General features: G+C 40.7%; 2 protein-coding genes across 4 annotated transcripts; one reads left to right on the top strand and one right to left on the bottom strand.

The window, feature by feature from the left end:
• The first annotated feature begins 1,930 nt into the window (after positions 1 to 1,930).
• Positions 1,931 to 11,492, top strand: kdm2ba (lysine (K)-specific demethylase 2Ba). Its single transcript, XM_054611391.1, has 10 exons — positions 1,931 to 2,146; positions 5,236 to 5,460; positions 5,693 to 5,836; positions 6,649 to 6,735; positions 7,170 to 7,448; positions 7,621 to 8,441; positions 8,601 to 8,764; positions 8,872 to 9,033; positions 9,433 to 9,651; positions 10,226 to 11,492. Exons 1-10 carry the CDS (start codon positions 2,093 to 2,095, stop codon positions 10,405 to 10,407), a joined length of 2,337 nt encoding a protein of 778 aa, XP_054467366.1. The 5' UTR covers positions 1,931 to 2,092; the 3' UTR covers positions 10,408 to 11,492.
• Positions 11,493 to 12,312: 820 nt separating this feature from the next.
• Positions 12,313 to 19,203, bottom strand: rnf34a (ring finger protein 34a). 3 transcript variants are annotated; one of them, XM_054610891.1, is made up of 7 exons: positions 19,073 to 19,203; positions 18,140 to 18,358; positions 16,801 to 17,187; positions 16,111 to 16,173; positions 15,263 to 15,464; positions 15,098 to 15,127; positions 12,313 to 14,223 (listed from the first exon to the last, which is right to left on the bottom strand). In XM_054610891.1, the coding sequence occupies exons 1-7, from the start codon at positions 19,076 to 19,078 to the stop codon at positions 14,033 to 14,035; spliced, it is 1,098 nt and encodes a 365-aa protein (XP_054466866.1). In that variant the 5' UTR covers positions 19,079 to 19,203; the 3' UTR covers positions 12,313 to 14,032. The 3 variants fall into 3 exon arrangements, with proteins under 3 accessions (XP_054466866.1, XP_054466867.1, XP_054466868.1); XM_054610892.1 differs by having other exon boundaries at positions 12,313 to 14,220; XM_054610893.1 differs by lacking the exon at positions 19,073 to 19,203 and adding an exon at positions 18,899 to 18,924.
• Positions 19,204 to 21,222: the final 2,019 nt, after the last annotated feature.

Below are 21,222 nucleotides of genomic sequence, written 5' to 3'. Positions count from 1 at the left end.
TGCTGCTGCAGTAAGTGGAAAGTTAGAGTAATTTGAACAGTCTTTTTTCATTTGGAGGTTGTTTCAGTAGGATTAAGGAGATTTTGCAAGTCCAATGTGTGAGTTCACACACATCTAACAACATCTTCTGGTGAGAGCGAGTAAACAGGGCATGCCAAAGTACTTTATTCGTAGTGAGCAGCCCCACACCAGCTAAGGGCAGACAAGCACAAAACATCTCAGGGAGAGAATCAGAAATGTGAAGTTGATTTTTCAAGAGAATAGAATAAGCAAAGGGTAATTTCTTATAGTATGAAGTACAAATTTGTACCAATTAATTGTCATTCACTCTATCAAAGAGATCAAAGTTCAATCCTTGGCTGTGATGCGCTGGTGACAGATCATGTCCTTGGTGCATTGTTATCAAGTCTTTTGAATTTGGTCTGCCCAGGTCAAGTAGATGCTTGAAAATCCTCAGTCAATGACTGGACACTGAATGTAGTATCACATCTAGCAGAGGGTTGATCTGTTAGTGATGCTGCATTGTAACATGTTCCTGGATGTAAACACGAAGAGAGTGGTCAGATAAGATCCAGGTACTGCTAAATATTGCAAATTCCAGTTACATTTTTGAAAGGGCATATCGTTAGATCATATTTGGATAGTTCGTCATTCACACTGGCACATAGATTGGTAAGGTTCTAGTGTTATCCTTATTTTAGCACATTGAAATTCGATCTCACATCCTTCAAGTTCTAGATTTACAGAAGGACACTTGTAAATCTTTCCCTGCAAAGTCAGAAATTTTAATTTGAAGTGTTGTTATTACAAGAGGCAATTCCCTTTTGTAATTAGAAGGGGTTGTAGCCCAGAAATTGCAGACAAACAGACCCTGTAGAATAAACAGGTATGGCAAATAATACAAAATATCAGCATAAGTCACAAAAAGTATAGTAATTCCAGAAATACACCTTTTGACTTGATTTTTACAACAGCTATATTAACCTTCCTTGCCCTGGTTGTATTACAACAAAAACAAACCGTCTACCAAAAACATATTCTTCAGACTACCACTGGATGACGACAGAGTAAAACGTTAAAAAAAAAGCTTACGCAGGCTTAGTGGCTTTACATGATTCCTTATTATATCATCATCATTATATCATACAGTACAATCCTGAGTACGCCAGAGACCCATGTGTTGTTGTGTTTGCTCTGTACACAAATATACTGGATCTTAAACGAAGCAATACCTTTGAGGTTATAAAGTCTCTTCACCTTTAATTTGATTATCAACATCAGATCAACAACAGTGTGACTGTGGTCATTATAAACGTTTAATACATTGATAGTCCCCACATTTTAAGGGAACAAAATGTATTAGGCAAATTATCAAAGTCATACTTAACATTTAATATTAAATATTGTGCAATCAATGATGAGGTTTGTGACTGATAGACATCAGTAGACTCTTTTATTATTAGTGATACCTGCACATCAGTTTTGGCTTTTCTATGCTTGTGACATTTGTTCATTAGGTGAAACGTGCTCAGGTGGACTGAAGTCCGAAGAAACCCATCTTTTATTACACAACTTGTTGAGTAATTGAATTAAACGGCCTGTATTTATCCTGTACCCGAACTCACTGACTCACTTCCCACAAAACCAGCAGACGCTAAGTCGGACATGTGTAGGGGTGAACCATCTTGTATCTCCTGCTGATCTTCGTTTCCTGTTTCGTCGATGCTGCTATCAAGTCGCACATTAATAATCGTAGCAACGTATGCCGAGGTGTTTGCGACCCAAATTTCGTATAGTTGTCTTACTTAACTGTCACATACACGATTTCACATTCAAAACACGCGCATAAACACTATTGCCCACCTTTTCTGTTGTTGTTTTTTTGCTAACCTCACGGCTCTAGTTGCATAAAATAACCAGGAAACTGGTGTTTCCCGGGTTTCCCATGGTTCCTGAACGCAGCACCATTCGCTACCAGCTGCCCCGTGTTGGTGCGACGTGAGGGAGGAGGTGGGGTGAATGAGCTAAGCTGGATGCTTGTTCAGCCATGTTAGTTTTCTCTGCTGTTCACGAACGATGAGAGAGAGGAGCCATGGCCTTGTCATTGAGCGGAGACGATGAGGAATATGATTCAGAGTCTGAGCAGGTCAGAGCTGCTACATTTCATTATGTGACCTCTCTGTGTGTGTGTTTTTCTGTCAGATAAATAAGACATGAATGTGAGTGGATTGGTGTGTTTTTCTCCAGGTGCTTCGGGACAAACGTGAGGTTCTCCCCCGCTCTTCTTCTCTGCTTTCAATCGGGTTGAAACCTTCCCTGTAAACCGGGTTATAAAGGTGGATAATGTTACTGAGCTAGATGTTGCGTTCACGTAGTTTTCTGGTAATCAGAATATAAAGTGTTCCCGTCTAAACACACCGTGTCCTCTCCTCCTCGGACACCATCTATAATGTGAGCATATCTGACCCAGTTCGCACTGACCACCTCTTAATACAGAGGAGACTGTTATTGATCCATAACCTCAGTGTCCCCCCCCATCAACTGTAAAATCATGCAACTTCATTCTGCTAAAAGCTGTGATTCACACATGTACGTTAACCTCACACATACACACACATACACACACACACACACACACACACACACACACACACACACACACACACACACACACACGTCCTGTAAGGAGAATGCATACTTGTGATTCATTTCCTCTAACACTTACTAAACTTGCCTCTTCACTCTGTGCCTTTAAGAAGGCTTTAGGCAAAATATTGTCTAGGCAGGGACCAAGGAGGGGGATGGGGTTTAGGGAACAATGAAGTGGCTCTACTTCTGTTTGCTTGATAGTCCAATAGTTCCCAAAGTGGGATCCAGTGACCCCTCAAACCCCTGGAAAAAATAGAGGTTGGGCTGGTTTCAACAGTATTTTGCACCAGGAGGAATATACACAACTGGGGATTTATGTCAGAAGTTGCACTTAATATATTGTCTTTTGAGGGACCTTTAGAAAAAAGTTTATATTTGTGCAATGAAGTGCATTTATAGTGGGGTTCAATGCATGAATGCTTTCTCACCAGGCTTATGGGATGTTGCACAAGTCTCCATTTGACACTTGACCTGTTCCAAAGTCTGGATGAAATATGAGAGGTTCAGATATAAGAGCCAGGTTCTTGCGCCTACACAATGTTGACACCCACAAACTGTTCATCATCAGAGAGGGTGTTTTGACCTCCTCCGTAGTGACACATCACTGAAGACCGAAGTACACTCTGCTGGCTGTGTTGAGGGCCACTGTACATGAGCAACAGATGACGAGCCCTTTGACTTCCTCCCTCTGAAAATCCGCACTCAAGCTGAGTCAGAAGACGTCTATGAATATAGGCCATGTTTTTGTTTCGCAGACCTCAGGATCCGATACCAAATTCCTGACATATTACTGCACAGAGTTACAGTGGAGACGGGTCAGCTGATAGTTACGACCACGTTGTGCAAAGTGCTCTGATGTGTTTGTCAATTTTATGCCACTTATTTACCAGTCATCGGAGCGAACTAGGAATGTGGATGGCCGAGATCTTCAGGGAATGGATGAAATGCTAGCTATTTGTTGTGGTCAAAACTTTGCATGGACACTTTACTTTCAATAGCTTTGTTCAGAGGCTGACTTTAGATATGATATTATAAAAACAGATGTGTCAGGAATATAATGAGGCCGCTGAACAAAAACACACTGTGCCATGTTGACACTCAACCACCCTGCAGCAGCAGCAGCAGCAGCAGCCCTTCCTTTTGATGCTTCCCTCACGTATTTCCACGGTAGTCAGATGGATTTATGGAAAGCTGTCAGAGTGATTATTCCCTATCTCCACTAAATTCTCCATCAATAACAGCCGGCAAAACACAAGGTATTGTGCTGGGAATTCATACAATTTAAAAGAAACTATTATTTCAAAGACCAAAGTCCTTCTGAGGGTAAATAAAAAAAATCAGGACACCATTAATGCTGAGATAGTTTGTCAAAGTCAGCAAATTCAGGGCTGGTTTCTCTTCTCTGTTTAGGAATTATCTCTCTGACAGCATTGGTTTGATTGTCGTTGGCCTGGAACGCCTTGTTCTATTTGCATCTTGCGTTACTTGTTTGACCTGTCCATAGCACTCTACTGTTGTTATCTAGAAATGAAATCAACTTGCGCTGAAATGCTACACAGTAGTAGTAATGAGTAATAGAGTAAAGAAATATGTCATCTGGAACATGTTCACAGCCTGACATTAAATACTCCTTTGCGCTTATTTTTATCCCTCTCTATCAGTCGTCTATTCATACAGTTGCCACCAGCAAGGCAAACTTGTTGCCAAGGTAACCTCCTCTCCTGCTAGAACAAGAATCACTAATGGTCCATGATTTGTCTTATTTTCATAGCACTTTACAGTCCTGCCATGGCAACAGGGAAGAGACTTAAAATAAATGTGAGAAATTCACAAACATGAAATCAGGATCATAGATTCAAAAGTGTGTGTGTGTGTGTGTGTGTGTGTGTGTGTGTGTGTGTGTGTGTGTGTGTGTGTGTGTGTGTGTGTGTGTGTGTGTGTGTGTGTGTGTGTGTGTGTGTGTGTGTGTGTGTGTGTGTGTGTGTGTAAGATGAGTTTAATATCCTTGTTACCTTTTCTTTTATTAACTCCCATGAGACACATAAATGATATGTACCCAATTTACTGGAAAGGTCAGAGCTGTGGGGCGTGAAGCTTTTTTTCATCATTTAAACGTATGCTTTTGTCTAAACAATTAGACAACTAATTACAGAGTCCATCGACAGGAATTTTTTTTTTATAATCGATTCATCCTTTAAGTATTTGTTGGTTCAAGCTTCTAAAATGTGAGAATTGTTGCTATTCTCCTATTAATATCTTTGTAAATTGAACATTTTGCTGGCTAATATTGTCAAAAAGCAGCAGGAACAGCCTGTTATGACTAAAAGAAAGGGAAACCAATTAGCTGTATATCGTGTTATGACAAGTACCAGGCATCAGTTTGATATCTGTCCTGATAGTCAGCTTCAGAAGCTCAGTTCAGATAAAGTGACTAGCAGCAACTAGTAAACAGTTTGTTTCACCCACTTTCCTGCTCAGAGACCCTCATCACAGTGGCTGACATATTTGTTATTTACAGTAATAAACTTGTTAATCTCTTCATTTTGTGGCTTACATCGCATGTCTCTATGTTTGATTTTTTTTTAGCAGCGGGCAGCCAACCGGCCAAAGCCTAAGGTGGGGACGACGTCGGCCGTCAAGCTGCCGTCCAATCGCAGCTCCTCCGGAGCAAGACGCAGGAGGACGCGATGTCGGAAGTGCGAAGCGTGCCTCCGGACCGAGTGTGGAGAGTGTCACTTTTGCAAGGACATGAAGAAGTTTGGAGGGCCAGGGCGCATGAAGCAGTCTTGCATTATGAGACAGTGCATTGCGGTAAGTTTGTTGGCATATTCAAAAGGTAGCACTTGTATTTTTTTAAGCATTCACGCACACGCATTTTCTACAAATACAATATTTTAATATTTATATTTGACAACGGCTGTGTATCAAAAAACTAACAATGTGCATTCATAGTTACTCTACTGCAATAGAAATCAGAAGTCTATATAATATGGTTTGTTGAGTTAAATGTATTTATTCCTTTATGTTCTTTATGTTCATGCAGCCGGTTCTGCCTCACACAGCGGTGTGTGTGGTGTGTAAAGAGGCAGGGAAAGAGGACACACTGGAGGAAGAGGAGGACAAGTTCAACTTCATGCTGATGGAGTGCTCTATCTGCAACGAGATCGTCCATCCCAACTGTCTCAAGGTAGAGAGGGCCGGGCTGGGAGCAGTGGAACAACTCCACCTTAGTTAAGTCACTCACTGGGTGACTCATTCCTGTGAAAGCAGTGTGCCAGGAATCCCATTTCGTTGTAAAATAATGTGAGTGACTCAGACATTTGGACTGTAGTCACTGAAGGTAATTGGATGTGGTGTTGTTTATATAACTGAACAAACTCCTCATTATTACGTAGCGCAGATGTTTTTATGGCTCAATTGTGTTTGAGGAACTGACTCCCACCCTATCCTCAAGAACACAAGTAATCATGAATAAGAATATTTACTGAGTGACCAAAATTGAGTTTGTTGCCTCCAAAGGATGTGAGACATTAGACCTTACTAGTTGCGGTAGTAAAAACATTTTGTGATATAAAGGCCAAAATGTAAAGCAGCACACACCCTGTTTGTAACCAGGCTAGTACAGGCTTGGTCAAACCAGTTTTGCAGACAAGCACTGGCTAGATGTTTAGTAGCATGCAACAACTTGGATATTTTTTTATGTTTTTCTCTCAGTTTTATACATAACAATTTGGACATTATAGCTATTCAGAGGTGCTTATTTAACCTCCTTAAGTAGGCGTCTTTAACTCTCTTTCCATTCTCTTTTCAAGGCATGAAGCAAGAGTTTGCATGTCAGCTGAGGTTAAACTGTGCAAACCTGCCCAGTAGGCACACATCACAACAGTCGCTTTCACTTCCCTTATCTTGTTTGTGAAAAAAACAAAAACTCTACATAGGACACAGTTAAAGCGTGTTGTTCTTGTTGAGATCCGGCTCATTTTCTTTTCGGTTTCTCAGGTGAGCGAATCCTCAGGAGTGGTGAACGATGAACTCCCTAACTGCTGGGAATGTCCCAAATGCAACCATGCTGGGAAAAGTGGAAAAGTGAGTACAAATATGTGTGAGTCAGAGGACTTAGATTGTGTAAAAGTTTACTTTGTGTGCTTTGAAGTGTGGCCAATCTGAAAACAGTAAAACAATTACAACTAAAGATTTCTGAGGTATTCTGAGTTTCGGTATGACTCGTAGATAACAGACGATTTCCTTATTCAGTATTGCTTGCAGTAATTCAGTTTCCGTGTATTAATCAGCTTGCCACTTCCTGTTTATACTTTTTTAGTTCATGAAAGTCCTTCACATGTGACTCTTGTTTGTCACCGAAGCAGGAAACCACTGACTAACACATGTTTTGTGTTTTGATCAAAGTGACCCACTTTATTAATCCTTAAGCACTGTTGTTGCGCAGTTGGTTTTCCCATCCGCTATAGGCTAAAGGTATAAAGTTGTCTCGCAATTTTTTGTCCCCTTTGGTTTTGAAGCAAAAAAGGGGTCCAGGGTTCAAGTACGCCTCCAACCTCCCTGGTTCTCTGCTGAAGGAGCAGAAGCCAGTCAAGGAGGATGGGGACGTTTCTTCTGCACCCAAGAGGAGACCAGACAGAGAGGAGACACCCAGGTACCGACCCGAGGAGTCTCTCCACCGACAGCCACCACTGCTCTCTCCCAGCAACCTGCCCCGGCCCAGGCCCGAGGACAAACTGAGGAAGAAGAGGAAGCTGTTTGATGATGATGAGGAAGAGGATCTCAGTGTGAGGAAGAAGGTTTGCATCATTTCCAGAGTCATTTTATTTTTTACATTACATTACAGTCATTTAGCAGACGCTTTTATCCAAAGCGACTTACAATCAGTAGTATTTAGACATTTTAGATGCGTTTGTTGTGCCAAACCAAAGTAAAGTAACTAATTCTCATACCATTTCTTTTTTTTTGAAGGAAAAGTCAGATGATCCTTATTTTTCCAAACTTCTACACCAAATCAAGACAGAAGAGGAGGACGAAGACGCATATTACGAGGAGGAGGATGAAGAAGGAAGGGGGCCTCACTTCCGGGGCCTTATAGAGAGGAAAGGGCGCTTTGGAGACCCTGAAGAAGAAGGGGAAGAAAAGGACTCCAAGAATGCACTTTTGAATCCCCGCATTAAAACACCTGTTGGAGACAGTGACCAGTCCCTCTGCAGCTCTCCGCAGGCTGGCCCCAGCAGCGAAGGCGGAAGCGAGACCCAGGAAAAAGGACCGTGTCCCAAAGCTCGCCGCAAGCGTCGCTTACCTAACAGAGAGCTGAGCCGAGAGCTGAGCAAAGCACTGAACCAAGAAATCCAGAAGACGGAGGACTGCCTGGCCAACGAGAACCGCCAACCTCTGAAGGTGGAGCCGGAGACGGAAAACGAGGAACCCAAGAGGTTGTTCCGCAACGGCAGTGAACTCGGGGATCAGAGGCCCCACCTGAAGCCCAAAGAGATGAACGGGACCCCCTGGGAGCTGCGCCACTTCTACCCGAGTCAGATCACTCCGCTGGGCTTCAACAGGAGCACCCCAACCAACCGGCCGGTGCCTCCACACTCCCCACCCAAGTGTGTCCAGATGGAGCGGCACGTCATTCGGCCCCCTCCGATAAGCCCGCCTCCTGACAGACTGCCTCTCAAAGATGGAAAAACACATGTCATACAGCGAGAGGTCTGGATGAAGATCTTTGGTTATCTCACACACCAGGAGCTGTGTGTCTGCATGAGAGTGTGCAAGACCTGGAACAGATGGTACGTGCACAGCGAACACTTAACTCGGCATGTTTACATTTTGATGTGCAACAACACAGGTTTTGAAAAAGGGAAAAAAAAGCTCAAATATCGATGCACAGAATGTACAAATCTTTGAAGAAATAATACGAAACTCAAATCTTTCTCTCTGATGTCTAGGTGTTGTGATAAGAGACTTTGGACAAAGATTGATCTGAACCGCTGCACCTCCATCACTCCACTCATGCTAAGTGGGATTATCCGCCGACAGCCAGTTTCTCTGGACCTCAGTTGGACAAACATTTCCAAGAAACAATTAAGCTGGCTTATTAATAGATTGCCAGGTACCTAACTATGAGTTATTATTGATCTGTGAACAAAGGAAATTATGTTTTTTTTTGTTTCTCTTGTTCTGCATCAGTATAAATGAAAGTTCTGCTGTGTTTTTCAGGTTTGCGAGTGTTAAGGTTATCGGGATGTTCTTGGGCCGCTGTATCTGCGCTCTGCACCTCCAGCTGCCCTCTGCTGCGCACATTGGATGTCCAGTGGGTGGAGGGACTCAAAGACCCACAGATGAGGGACCTCCTTTCACCCCCCACAGACAACAGACCAGGTAACTCGTCGGTCAACATAGAGCAAGCGCTGCCGTGGATGGGGGTTTTAGTCCTGCCTCCCACGCTTTAATGTATTTATGACAACTCTTAGTGATTGACATTGCACATGTTACCTACCCAGTTCATACTCCAAATTATAGGTTACTTTCTGTAAAACAGAGACTATTTTCCTGAAAAACAGGTATTGACACTTTTTCCCACAGACCTTCTTCAGGTTTAGGTTTTAGAACTAAAACACAGCTTTAAAATAAAAAAGTTCATTGCAAGTTAGAAGATAACGTGAGTGACTCCTCATTTATAGCTTTTAGCCATCCTAAAGATCCTTCTAGATTGTCATGCACCTGTTGACAAAAATACAGATACTGATCTGTGATGTTTCTTACGTGACTGACTGACAGGTCAGCTGGATAATCGCTGCAAGTTGCGGAACGTGGAGGACCTGCGGTTGGCCGGGCTCGACATCACCGACACGTCTTTGCGTCTCATCAGTCGGCAGATGCCCTCTCTGTCCATGCTGGACCTGAGCTACTGCAACCACATCAATGACCAGTCAGTCAACCTGCTGACAGCCGCAGGGACCACGACCAGAGACTCCCTCACAGATATCAACCTGTCAGGTGAGACCTGAGTTATTAAGTGGACTGAAAAGGGGTGACACAGTAGAAAATGAGATGCTTCAACTCGCTTTGTTGAGTTTTTTTGTGCAAAATGATCTACACAGATAAAAAGATCAAGGCAGGAAATGCAAAATTACAATTCAAAGACATCAGAATGTAGACAAAAGGATGGAGACTTGTCTGGGTTATGTGTATTGTCCCATAAGTAACTTTATCCTCATGTTTATTGTGTTTTAACACATTTGCTATTAAACAAATGCCACAAAAATAACACTACAGAAAATGGAAGTTAACGGGGAAAGCTATAGTCATTATAGTAAATTGATCTGTTGGGTCCAGTTTCAGTAGAACCCATGGGAAATGTAAGAGTGAGGTGTTTGCTACATAATTTGCATTTGTCCTACTTATATAATCTACATGCATCTCTGTTGATGATGATGATGCAATGCATCAAGAAAAGAAAGAGAGAGAGAGAGAAAGATAAAACGATGTGATGTTCAGTGAATTTTCTACGTACACCCTCTTTTAAATACCAAGTTTGTGACATATTATTGTTCTCTCTGTTTTCCTTTAGTTTGTAACCGAGTCACAGACCATTCCCTAAACTTTTTTAAGCGCTGTGGAAGCATCTGTCAGATCGACCTTCGCTTCTGCAAGCAGGTGACCAAGACGGCCTGCGAAAGGTTCATCGCAGAGATGTCTGTCAGCGTTCCGTTCAGACTGAAAGAGGACAAACTGCTGCAGAAGACGAGCTAGTTCCTAACAGGAAAAAAACTGATTGAAAAACTGTCTTTGCACTTAATGGAACAAGTTTTTTCTTCTTAAACTGATCCTGTGATAAGTCTCTGAATCAACGTCACAGTTAAGAAACTGAACCTAGAGACGGATTCCTGGATGTAGATCTTCAATGGACTTGAGGTGACAAACATTCACTGGACAGATAAAGAGGAAACAGCATGCATGTATTTGTGTTCCGATTGTACTTTTATAAAGACTTGCTTGTATTTGAGTTTTGGGTTGTTTTTATTTCTATTCTTTAAATATTTGAAAACAGCATTTTTATACAAGCATAATTTCCTGAGTTCAATGTCTCAGGAGATAAATATCACAGAGAGACCGCATGGCATGTAAACCGAACATTTTCCCCCTCCTCTGTTTGCCTTCATACGACAGTGTCTTCTATGTGCCAAAACCTGTATTTTACATTAATGTAACTTCAGTATCAGACAAAAAATAAGCTGTACAGAAAAGAATATGACTAAATTATCATAACTACTTCCCAAATATTTAGAATGTATTTCCTGAGTGATAAAACAAAATTATCAAATTTCATATTCCTGTTACACCCTAATTTCTTCGCTTACTTAATACTTTTATGAATTGTTGAGTGTTGTGTTTAACGGGCTTTTCTCCCAACATTTCAACTCTAATTTATTGTTTTGTTTTTTTTACAGTCTGTATTTATTCATTTATTAAGTAACTTCACATGGATCTCCTAGAGCTGGGTCAAATAATGCTTGCAAATAATTTATCAAGGTGGTTTGAGCCAGCCAACACCCAAAAAGTCAGTGGCAGGAAGTCGACAGCCATAGCAAATGTGTGACTGATGATCTACCTAACACACTATCAATAATGCAGTCAAACCCACACATTGTTTGAGGAAACACTTTTGCATATAACTAATTTGAATATGATTAAATAATAACTCCATACAGTAGGTGTTGTGTGTATCTTGGGGTGTGTTGTGCTGTAACTGATCACCTCAGGTGAATGTGATAATGTTTATATTTGTAAATCCAAAAACTAAGTGCTAATATGCATTAAAAAGAATTTCATTTGTACCAGCACTGAGTTTTGTCATTTTTCATGTGCCAGGTTGATTTGTATTTGAAGCAGAGGTCAGATGTTGCAGTGGTTTCATGTGACAGCCCTGAGGTTACAGCTTCACTGTAGAAATGAGAGGGATTTGATGCGATGCCAACAGAATGGCTCTAGGAATGACAATGTTGATCAGACCGTTACTCCCAAATAATATATCTGACAAAATATCATGACATGTTGTAGAAACATTCCTGCTCCACAGAGACTGAATGTCACAATGTGGATTCGATTGAAATGTCTACAACTACTGGATGGATTGACTGCAAATTGGTTCACATATTAATGTCTCCCTCTGGATAAACTGTAATAACTCTGATGATCTATCCATTTAACCTTTAACACCTCTGAGTAAATTCCTGCAACACGAATGCCATTCTCATCAGCCTCAGCTGTGTTTATTGCTTATTACAATTCCAACATGCTAAGCTTGATTAATATGATAAACACTACACCTGCTGGACAGTAGCAAGTTAGCATTGTCACTGTAAGCAGTTAGCAGTTGAAGCTCAAAGCATTGCCTGCTTAAGTGTAAAATAATCAGAAAAAAACTGCCCCAAAGAGCCCGATGTGATTTAAATAAAGATTCTCCAACAAAACTAAAACCTGAAGAATTACAATGATATAAAACAGAAATCCTACAAGTCCTCACATTAGACTAGCTAAAACCAGTAAACTTTTGGTTTAAATTGACCAAAATTGTTGATTATTTGGCTTTAACAATTACTTAACAGATCATTTCAACACTAACTATACTGCTTTATCCAAGGTCATACAGGGACACTGCTCATGATGCATGAGTACACAAACACAGACTTTAATTAAAATCTTTAATTACCAAAATAAAAAGTTCAACATTCCCAAATACAAAGACCAAACCTTGCACACAATTACACCCTCTCTAAATAAAAGTGCAAACTGCTTTCGCTACTGTCCATGATTGTAGGGGGAATCTTTACTCTATAGCAGCAATGTTGTGTGGGTACAGTACAGAGCTGGATACTTCTAAATGAACAGGATTAGGAGTGTGGGGGATTGAGTTTTATAGGTAAAGAGGACGGGGGGGGGGGATAACATTACCAGTGTCATACAGGTTCTGGTCATGCTCTGGTTCAAGAAAGAAATATAGTTCAAGCAAACCGATGCAGATTAAACACATTTCAAACCACTTGACAGGAAAATGCAACTCTATAATAATAAAACTAACCCAATCCCAGGGACATTTCAATTATCCGATATCAGTTAAAATCAAATGGAAAAAATATATATATACACATCTCATATGGATCATTATATGCAAATGTACATTAGCAAGTCATTATTTCTATATACCTTCTGTACCAGTTGTCAGTAAACTCGTAGCTATATCTTTGAATAGTTAGTTCAATACATTACTCCTACGTAAGAGAAAATCAACTACAAAGCATTAAGACACTTCATTCCACTCCCAACAATATACGACAACAAAAATAAAAAGCAAACATTCAGTTTCACATCCACAGTTCAGCTGGAAAACAGGGAAGATGGTTGGACGAGTTAGCACCGTTTTTTGTATTTTGTCTCAACTAAAGTGCTGAGACAGAGGTGACAGCGGAGGTTAGCTATTGCTGTAATGACAGACTTTGTATGACCATTTCAATGTGTTATGCATTACAATACGCGCTTATATAACAAAATAAGTGATTATAATTAATAATGCATTGACTTCATCCTAAATCTATATAAAAGGCAGAGCACCTGCTCATTTGCGGGCTGAGTAACACTCAGTTTAACTTGAAAATAAAATAATAATAACCGATTTCTAACTCACTTTTTCCACTATTCAAAATATTCAAGAATTAGTACACGTGCTACCTCAGCCACTATTACTGCACACAGTTTGCAGTGGGTGAGCAGTGGGGCAATCACAATAAGTGCGAACAAAGTTACTTTTCTGCTAAAACTTGCCACACACAGCCGGTTGGAGGTGAGTGGGGGGGGGGGGGGGGCATTATTTGGCACCTTGTCCTTCTTTCCTGTGGTGAAGTTTGGTATGCGTCTGTCCTTGGTGTTACAAAGATATGTAGTATGACAGTTGTAAAGAGAGACGCTGTTGAGCTACAGTTTATAGGCAGATCTGAGGGTGACGAGTTGTGTTTAAAAAGACTGCACGTGGCTGAGTGCCACACATTCTTTGCTTTGAAAAATATGCCAGAAAAGCAAAAACAGACACTTAGGAATGAACACAGATCAGAGATATGTTAGCTTGAGAGTTGACTGATAGGCAGATAGGGTCGTAGCACTTCCCACTGGTGAAAATGAAGACAATGTCTCAAGAAAAACACATTTGTCATAATATTTAAATGTGCAAATAATGTGAGAAATGTCGGGAATACAAACAAAGAGCATCCACAAAATAAGTCTTTTGGGGATCCAAAGGTTATGAGCTGCATGGTTGATGTAAGGTGCAGTTTCAGTCGGAGCAGCTGCTCCGAGGCAGTTGCTGCGGCTTTGCAGTGATGCATTAGGACTTGAAGACATGCACGGCCCTCACGACGTACTGCCTGCAGATCGGGCACTCGTTCATCCTCTTGCCGCACTTGGTGCAGGTGACCATGTGACCGCACTCCAAGAGAACGCAGTCAATCATAGCATCCATGCAGATCCTGCAGAGGTTGTCGTCGTGGATCGTCAGCGGACCCTTCTCAACGTCTGCTAAAGACACAGACAGGTGACTGAAAATGTTGGAAAACTGCTTTTAACACAGCGTTAAAAAAAACAAAGTGATATATCATGCACTGAGAAAGGACTAAGGGCCAGCGACATACTCAGCAGCTTAATAAAACAGCCCTATCTTGGTAAGGTCATGCTTACAATCTCCTCAAAAATGTCAAAGCCTGTTATGGCTATGTGTCAAGGTGTTTCTATGATGTTTCTATAGTGTTCTAAGTGTGATGTGCTTCACAGGTTGAAGCACATGAGTAGATGACAGAGGGAGATTGATCTCATGGTGGATCAATGTTCCTGGAGCATGACAAAACTGAAATATTAAAATGTCTGTTCTTGGGTGCAGGAAATTATTAAATAATTTCACCCTGTATGAAATGTCCAGAGACCCTCACAGGAAATGCCATTACACAGGGACGACCACATATAGAGATTTCACGAAGAGGAAAGTTGGATAAGGAATGAGAATGGGTTCGCAATGAATACAGATGCGGTGGCAACACTGTTCGTACGATGGAGAGGCGAGTCACAGGTGGTACATGTGACTATGGCAACAGTGGCAAGGAATCTATTAGCCTTACCTCCGATGGCCCCGTTGCAGATAGGAGGGGGGAGGGCCTCCACTTTAATGTGGGAGGAGCAAAGCAGGCAAGAGAATATATCATTATGATTCTGAATGAGAAAACTCATTTGAATGACTCTGCTTGTGATTGGTGCTACTTATTGCCTATTATTGTTATTACCCACAGTATCATCATATTGTCAGAAGAGGCAGAGATATTAGGTTTCATGGTTAAAAACAGGAAGTGGTACCCAATACTGACATGTAGGCCGGTGCACACACAGTTTTGTGACAGCTTACCTGCTGGGACAGTAGTGCTCACGTTTTCCACTGCAAGAAAAATAAATAAAGGTTACTACAGCTGTATTCTATCGTAAATGTAATTTAATTATAAAAAATGTATAGCCAACAACTGACAAACTAAGGGACACGGTATTTATTCAGCCTGACAAAGTTGATACCCACATGATTTTCTGTTCTCTTCCGTCTCTCTGTACAGTCTGTTGACACGCTCCACCAGCTCCCACTTCTCACAGCACCCTGAATAGTTGACAAAGTTCCTGGCGAGGATCTCCTTCAGCTGCCTGACAGACAGGCCCTCGATGTCCCTCAAGCTGGAAAGGTCTGAGAGAGAAGCTCTGGCGCGACGTCGTGTCTGAGGACTGACCTGAAGGAGCAGAAATCATGACGTTAAGGAGAAAACAAAAATGGACCTTGAGATTCCCATGACACACATGGTAGATAAGCCTGGTGCAAAACAGTGAGTGGGATAGTACATGACACGCTATGACAAAAATTGTACTGGGGTTCATTGGAAATTGAAGTAGTCAGTATGAAGGTTAGATTAAAACACAGCTGATATATCTCCGAATCAGCTATGTGTTGTGTTTAATATTAAGAACGCACATTCACTTGATACTTGTGAGCAAAAATCTCTCTTTTTCATTTTGCATCATTATGGGATTTATTACTGCTTCTCTTCTACTAAAAAAGAACTTTTTGAGTATATCGAGTGCTGCAATTTGCAAGACACTGCACAGCCAAACCCTCTGGTTTGCAGTTAAATCTCATGTAAATTGGGTTTTATTGTATTTTCATTCATATCCTGCCATAAATTTTAAGCATCGTCTCATTTTCAATCACTACATGCCATAAATTTTAAGCATCGTCTCATTTTCAATCACTACATGGCTCTCTTTGCACTCTAAAGGTTCCACGGAATATTTAACAACATAATTAAAATGCAATTATCAATACTTCACATATGAATGATTTCTTAATGACATCAGGAAATCTGATCAGTCACAGATCACCTCAGGTGTGTGTTCATTCGCGTCCAAGTTGAGGAGAGACACAGATGTGGCATCACCTATATCCTGCAACACAACGGCAACAATGACAAACATTAGCGTGCACTACATGCAAGGAGCAAGCCAGTTAACTGAGGATCAGGATTAGACAATCTTCAGCTCACTGACACCTTGGGAACAACAATGTCTCGTACCTTCCATTCATTGAAAAGCTTACTGCTCCCTAAGCAGGCCAAGTACAAGTATTTATAGTGGATCCAAGCTGATTTAAGCCAAGCTCTCTTTAAGTGCCAGCTGTGGCGCTTCTTATTCTCTCTTTCACTTTCTCTTACTCCGCTTTCTTCTAAATCCTGAGCCTTTTTCTTTTTAGCCTGCTTACAAATTGTAGTAAAGCTAGAATGAAAGGATGAGCAAAAACCCTCACTTTGTTTTTATTTTTGTCTTTGGTGACATGTCAAGTGGTTCCCATAGACTCAGTTGTGACAGCTCGACAAATATATCAGCCTGAAGTGATGACATGATGTATGAGCTCTGTAGAAAAACACTTCAGAAATGTAACCTTTGTGCCTCCAGGCCACCAATATTTATAAACAGAGAGGCTCGTAGTACACTTATTTATGTGTCTCAGCAGACAAGGATATGGCTCATGTATTGTGCTTTTAAAAATCATACATGGATAAAGTCGGTCCTGACCTGGTTGGTATCAGAGCTATCACTCCTGCTGAGCTGCTCCTCCTGAGAGGCGACAATCGCAGACAGCTCTGAGGCCGACTGCGTGGTAGAAGGAGTCGGTGTAAACAGGGAACGCGAGTGGAGGCTGATCGTGTCAGGGTCCTCCTCTTCCTCAATGCCTTGGTGACAGAGCACCAAGTCCACCAGGTCTTCTTTTTCCCTGCAGGTGTCGGTGGGGATGTTACGCAGCAGCAAGTACTGACGCAGGTCCCTGACTCGTAGGCGCATGAGCCTCGGTCGCTGAAAGGCTGTAGCTTTTAGCAAATGACATGTGGCACATATGCGCAGATTCTCCTGAAGCACGGAGCACAGAGAGCAGAAGCTCTTCTTGCAGTCGCAGCAAATATACTGCAGAAACAGAGGGTGAAAAAAACAAGGTAATGGAAATGAGGCAATTTCAGATTGGGGACAACTTCTACCATGTATTACTGCCTGAAAAAAAAACACTCGGTATTTGACGTACAAATGTGGCCAAATGTTTCTATTTAACCATTATTTTCAACATTAAATTGTGACATATGACATGACAGGAAGAGAGACAACATTTAACTAATTAATGGAACGCATATCAATGCCAGTAGACCTTTCCTTCATTTTGCAATCACTCACATCTGCTCTACCTCTCCTGGCACAGAGACAGGAGGCAGCTCATTTATTTTAAGTGACAAACATCAAACAGTAATAAATGCAAGACGTGGGATTAGATTGGCAGAGTGAGCGAGTGAAGCACAGGGTTCAGACAAAATGAGACCCTGAGCCACACATGAACATCAGCACTCCCTGAAGATATTACAGGGCAAGTATGGTGTCCATCTGTTTCTGCAATCAGCCAAAACAGCACAGCCTTTTCATTAGAAATTAGAAGCCTCTAGGTGCAAATTTAATTAGGTTTAGTGTTTTTTTTCCTCACACAGCTAAATATTGTTTCTGCACAGTGAAAACAGTGGCCAGTTAGTTTTGCTCTGCTCTGTACAGGTGTTAACAATTTGAACATTTCTTTTGAAGTTATGACTATGATATAGAATATATTTTTCAAAACTAACAATCAAGGTTTATACTTGTACAGGTTTAATCAATTTCACTTTTAAGTTTTGGCTGGACATTAAAGACTAGAAATTAGTGTAAAACATGCACTCTATCTACATGCCACAGCCAAGTATGGCAAGTAATTAGTAGCAGTTACTTGTGTCTAAATTATTCATCTTATACCCCCCTCTGCTTCTATGCACCTTTTCCTTCTCATTAAGTCAGTGGACCGATTAAAACGTGCTGGCATCACACAGAAAATCCAGATACCTACCTTCCTCTTAAATACCGAGAAGGCTTGACCACAGCCCTTGCATACAAGACTGGGAGTCCCTGAGCTGGTGGGCGGGTATGTGGAGTATCCCGCACTGGGGGCAAATCTGAAGGGTCCCGCACCAGCCCCAAATCCTGGCTGCTGGCCTCTGACGGCCCCAGTACCCATGACTTCATTCAGCAGACCACAGCATGAAGCCCACATGGACGAGGCCCCTGCCTGAGAGACAGAAACAGTTTGATTTCAGTATTTCCCATTCTCACAGTCATGTTATTGGTTATTGTATGTGGTAGACTGTACTAAACTACACTACACTATCTTCAACATGCACACGGATGCTCCAGAAACAAGTACTATTCTTTGTTTTGAGCTATCATTGGTCTTTACTGGTAGAACATTCAGTACAATGTAAAACATCTACCATATACAGGAAGCAGCTCTGTATACATTCCCTTTATTGCACACAATCCATAACCGTCTTTATAAAGTCTATAAGGCTTCAACATTCTTTAAACCTGTTTAAGGCATTAATAAGTAGTGCTATGGGTGCTTATTACAGATGCGGTAGGTTAACTAAACGACTTTAGCAATGGTGCTGGTTTAAAACAAATAAAAGAGAAACCATGCAGACAGGAAGAGCAAGCAGGGAGAACTGTCAACACACTGGCAGAGAGCAAACAAGACAACGAAGCCACCGTGAGCTGCATGGTTAAAATGCAACACAGCAGAAACATAACAAATATATTCAAACAAATTTACCTAAATAATTTCATAGATTAGCATTAATGTTAAGTGGCAGCTGTCATAGTTCCACCACAGGCTATGTAAAAGCGACGTGAAGCTGCGTTTCAATAAGGTTACTGAGCCGCTGCTAACGACAGGCAGGCAGAGCTGACATTGCTCAAAAAAGGGTTACGCAAAAGGAAACGACACCTTCATTGCAGCTCCGGCGCGTCCAATGAGAAAGAGGAGACTGACGGTGTAAACATTGCAATATGGAGCATCGCTTCTAAATTGCCTGATGTCTTGATGTGATGAGAGCGATGAAACCCGAGCTCCGTTACTGTTACTGCTGCTGCTGCTGCTTCTTCTGTCCGATGCTGCAGCAGCCTGCACGCCACCACATTGTTGTGCTGCCCTCCACCGCCCACATGGAGAATCGAGGGTCCAATCTGTTTCCCTGTCGGTTTGGGTTTTCCCCCTAATCCCCCACAAAACCGTCTCTTTATACGGCTCTACTCTTACCACCTAAAACTGAGCTACAGTACCAGTCAAAAAGTTTGGAAATTTACTTATCTATCGTAATGTGACAATGGGAATGGCATGGATTATAACCCTTCATCATTTTAATGGTATTTGGAGTGTTTGTATGTATCATGTTTCATACATGATATTGGTGATTATAATGATGCAACTTCTTGTTACACTCCCTTTATATTGATTAATTTGGTAGCGCTGGGCTTTTAAAAAGTCTAGGTGACCTTCTTTTACAGATATGTACAAATCATTTTATCTTTAGTAGTTGTTTTGGTTGGTAGTTTATTAAGTTTGGAGAAAATATGTAATCGTCATTATTTATTTAAGCAACTTGTTGGTACATTGAACAGATTGATAAATATGGTTTATTAATTGTTAACTTTTTTTTATACAGTACCAGTCAAAAGTTTGGACACACCTTCTCATTCAATGGTTTTTCTTTATTTCTTTATTTCTTTTTTTCTACATTGTAGATTAATATTGAAGACATCCAAACTATGAAGGAACACATATGGAATTATGTGGTAAACAAACAAATGCTCAACAAACCAGAATATGTTTTATATTTTAGATTCTTCAAAGTAGTTGAATGAGAAGGTGTGTCCAAACTTTTGACTGGTACTGTATGTGGAAGCCCATTTCTGCAACTGAAATGAAAAATAATATAATAATTATCCTGTAAGTTATTATAATGAGAAACTTTCTCACAATTATGACTTAACATATCATAATTATTACTTACTATCTCATGAGATAGTATCTGATAATTCTGAGATAGTATCTGATAATTATGAGTTAGTATCTGATAATTATCAGATAATATCTGATAATTATGAGATAAGATAAGATAAAATAAGATAATCCTTTATTAGTCCCGCAGCGGGGAAATTTACAGGATTACAGCAGCAAAGAGGATAGTGCAAAACAAGAGACATAGTAAATAGAAAAAACACAAGATCAAAATTAGTATTATAAATAAGCAAATGAGCAATAAAAAACAGTAAAAAAAACAAACAGTAAAGAACAGTATAGAATCCACAGTAATATATATACAGACAGAAAGTATTATAAATATTGTATTGCATTATTGCATTATTATTGTATTATGAGATAGTATCTGATAATTATGAGATAGTATCTGAAAATTATGAGATAAGTGAAGATAGTAAATCCACTTAATCTCACTCCGTTCCTTTAAACAAGGGAACTTTAGCCTGACATGTGTCTACAGGGCAGGTGACTCTAGCTGTTACACTTATTAATCCTCAAATATTCGCAAATTTTACTTTAAAAAACACAAAATTGATGTATCTAAATATGGGTAGTACTCAAGAAGTACTACCCTGAGCCTTCCACTTAGCACTTATTGTATTCGTATTAGTTTGTTGCACTTATTGTATTCGTATTAGTTTGTTTCTGCACTGTACTTTTGCTCTGGTTTATGCTCTTAGATGCTTGTTTAAGAAAGAAGATGCACTTATGGCTTCTGGTGACTAGTAGTTCTCTTGAATACCTATGTTGAATACACTTATTGTAAGTCACTTTGGATAAAAGCCTCTGCTAAATGACTGTAATGTAATCTAATGTATATTCGTTGCTCTTTGTGAATATTGTAAATCAATTTATTTATTGGCTACTATTTATCAAACATCGCAATTCTGTCTCTCTGTTTGTCTCTTTCCGACTTCTACCAATATCTACACATGATAATGAGTTCCTGTAACTATCTGAAGTCCATGTAACGCGACTCTCCCTTTATACGGCTCTGCCCACAAGGCAGAACTTTCGGCCCGCGCCAATAACAAACGTCTCCACCTTATGACGTA

The sequence above is a fragment of the Anoplopoma fimbria genome, chromosome 13 (assembly GCF_027596085.1).
Source record: "Anoplopoma fimbria isolate UVic2021 breed Golden Eagle Sablefish chromosome 13, Afim_UVic_2022, whole genome shotgun sequence".
Taxonomy (NCBI): domain Eukaryota; kingdom Metazoa; phylum Chordata; class Actinopteri; order Perciformes; family Anoplopomatidae; genus Anoplopoma; species Anoplopoma fimbria.
The sequence above is the reverse complement of the archived record's forward strand: the minus strand, read 5'-3'. Positions and strand labels throughout refer to the sequence as shown.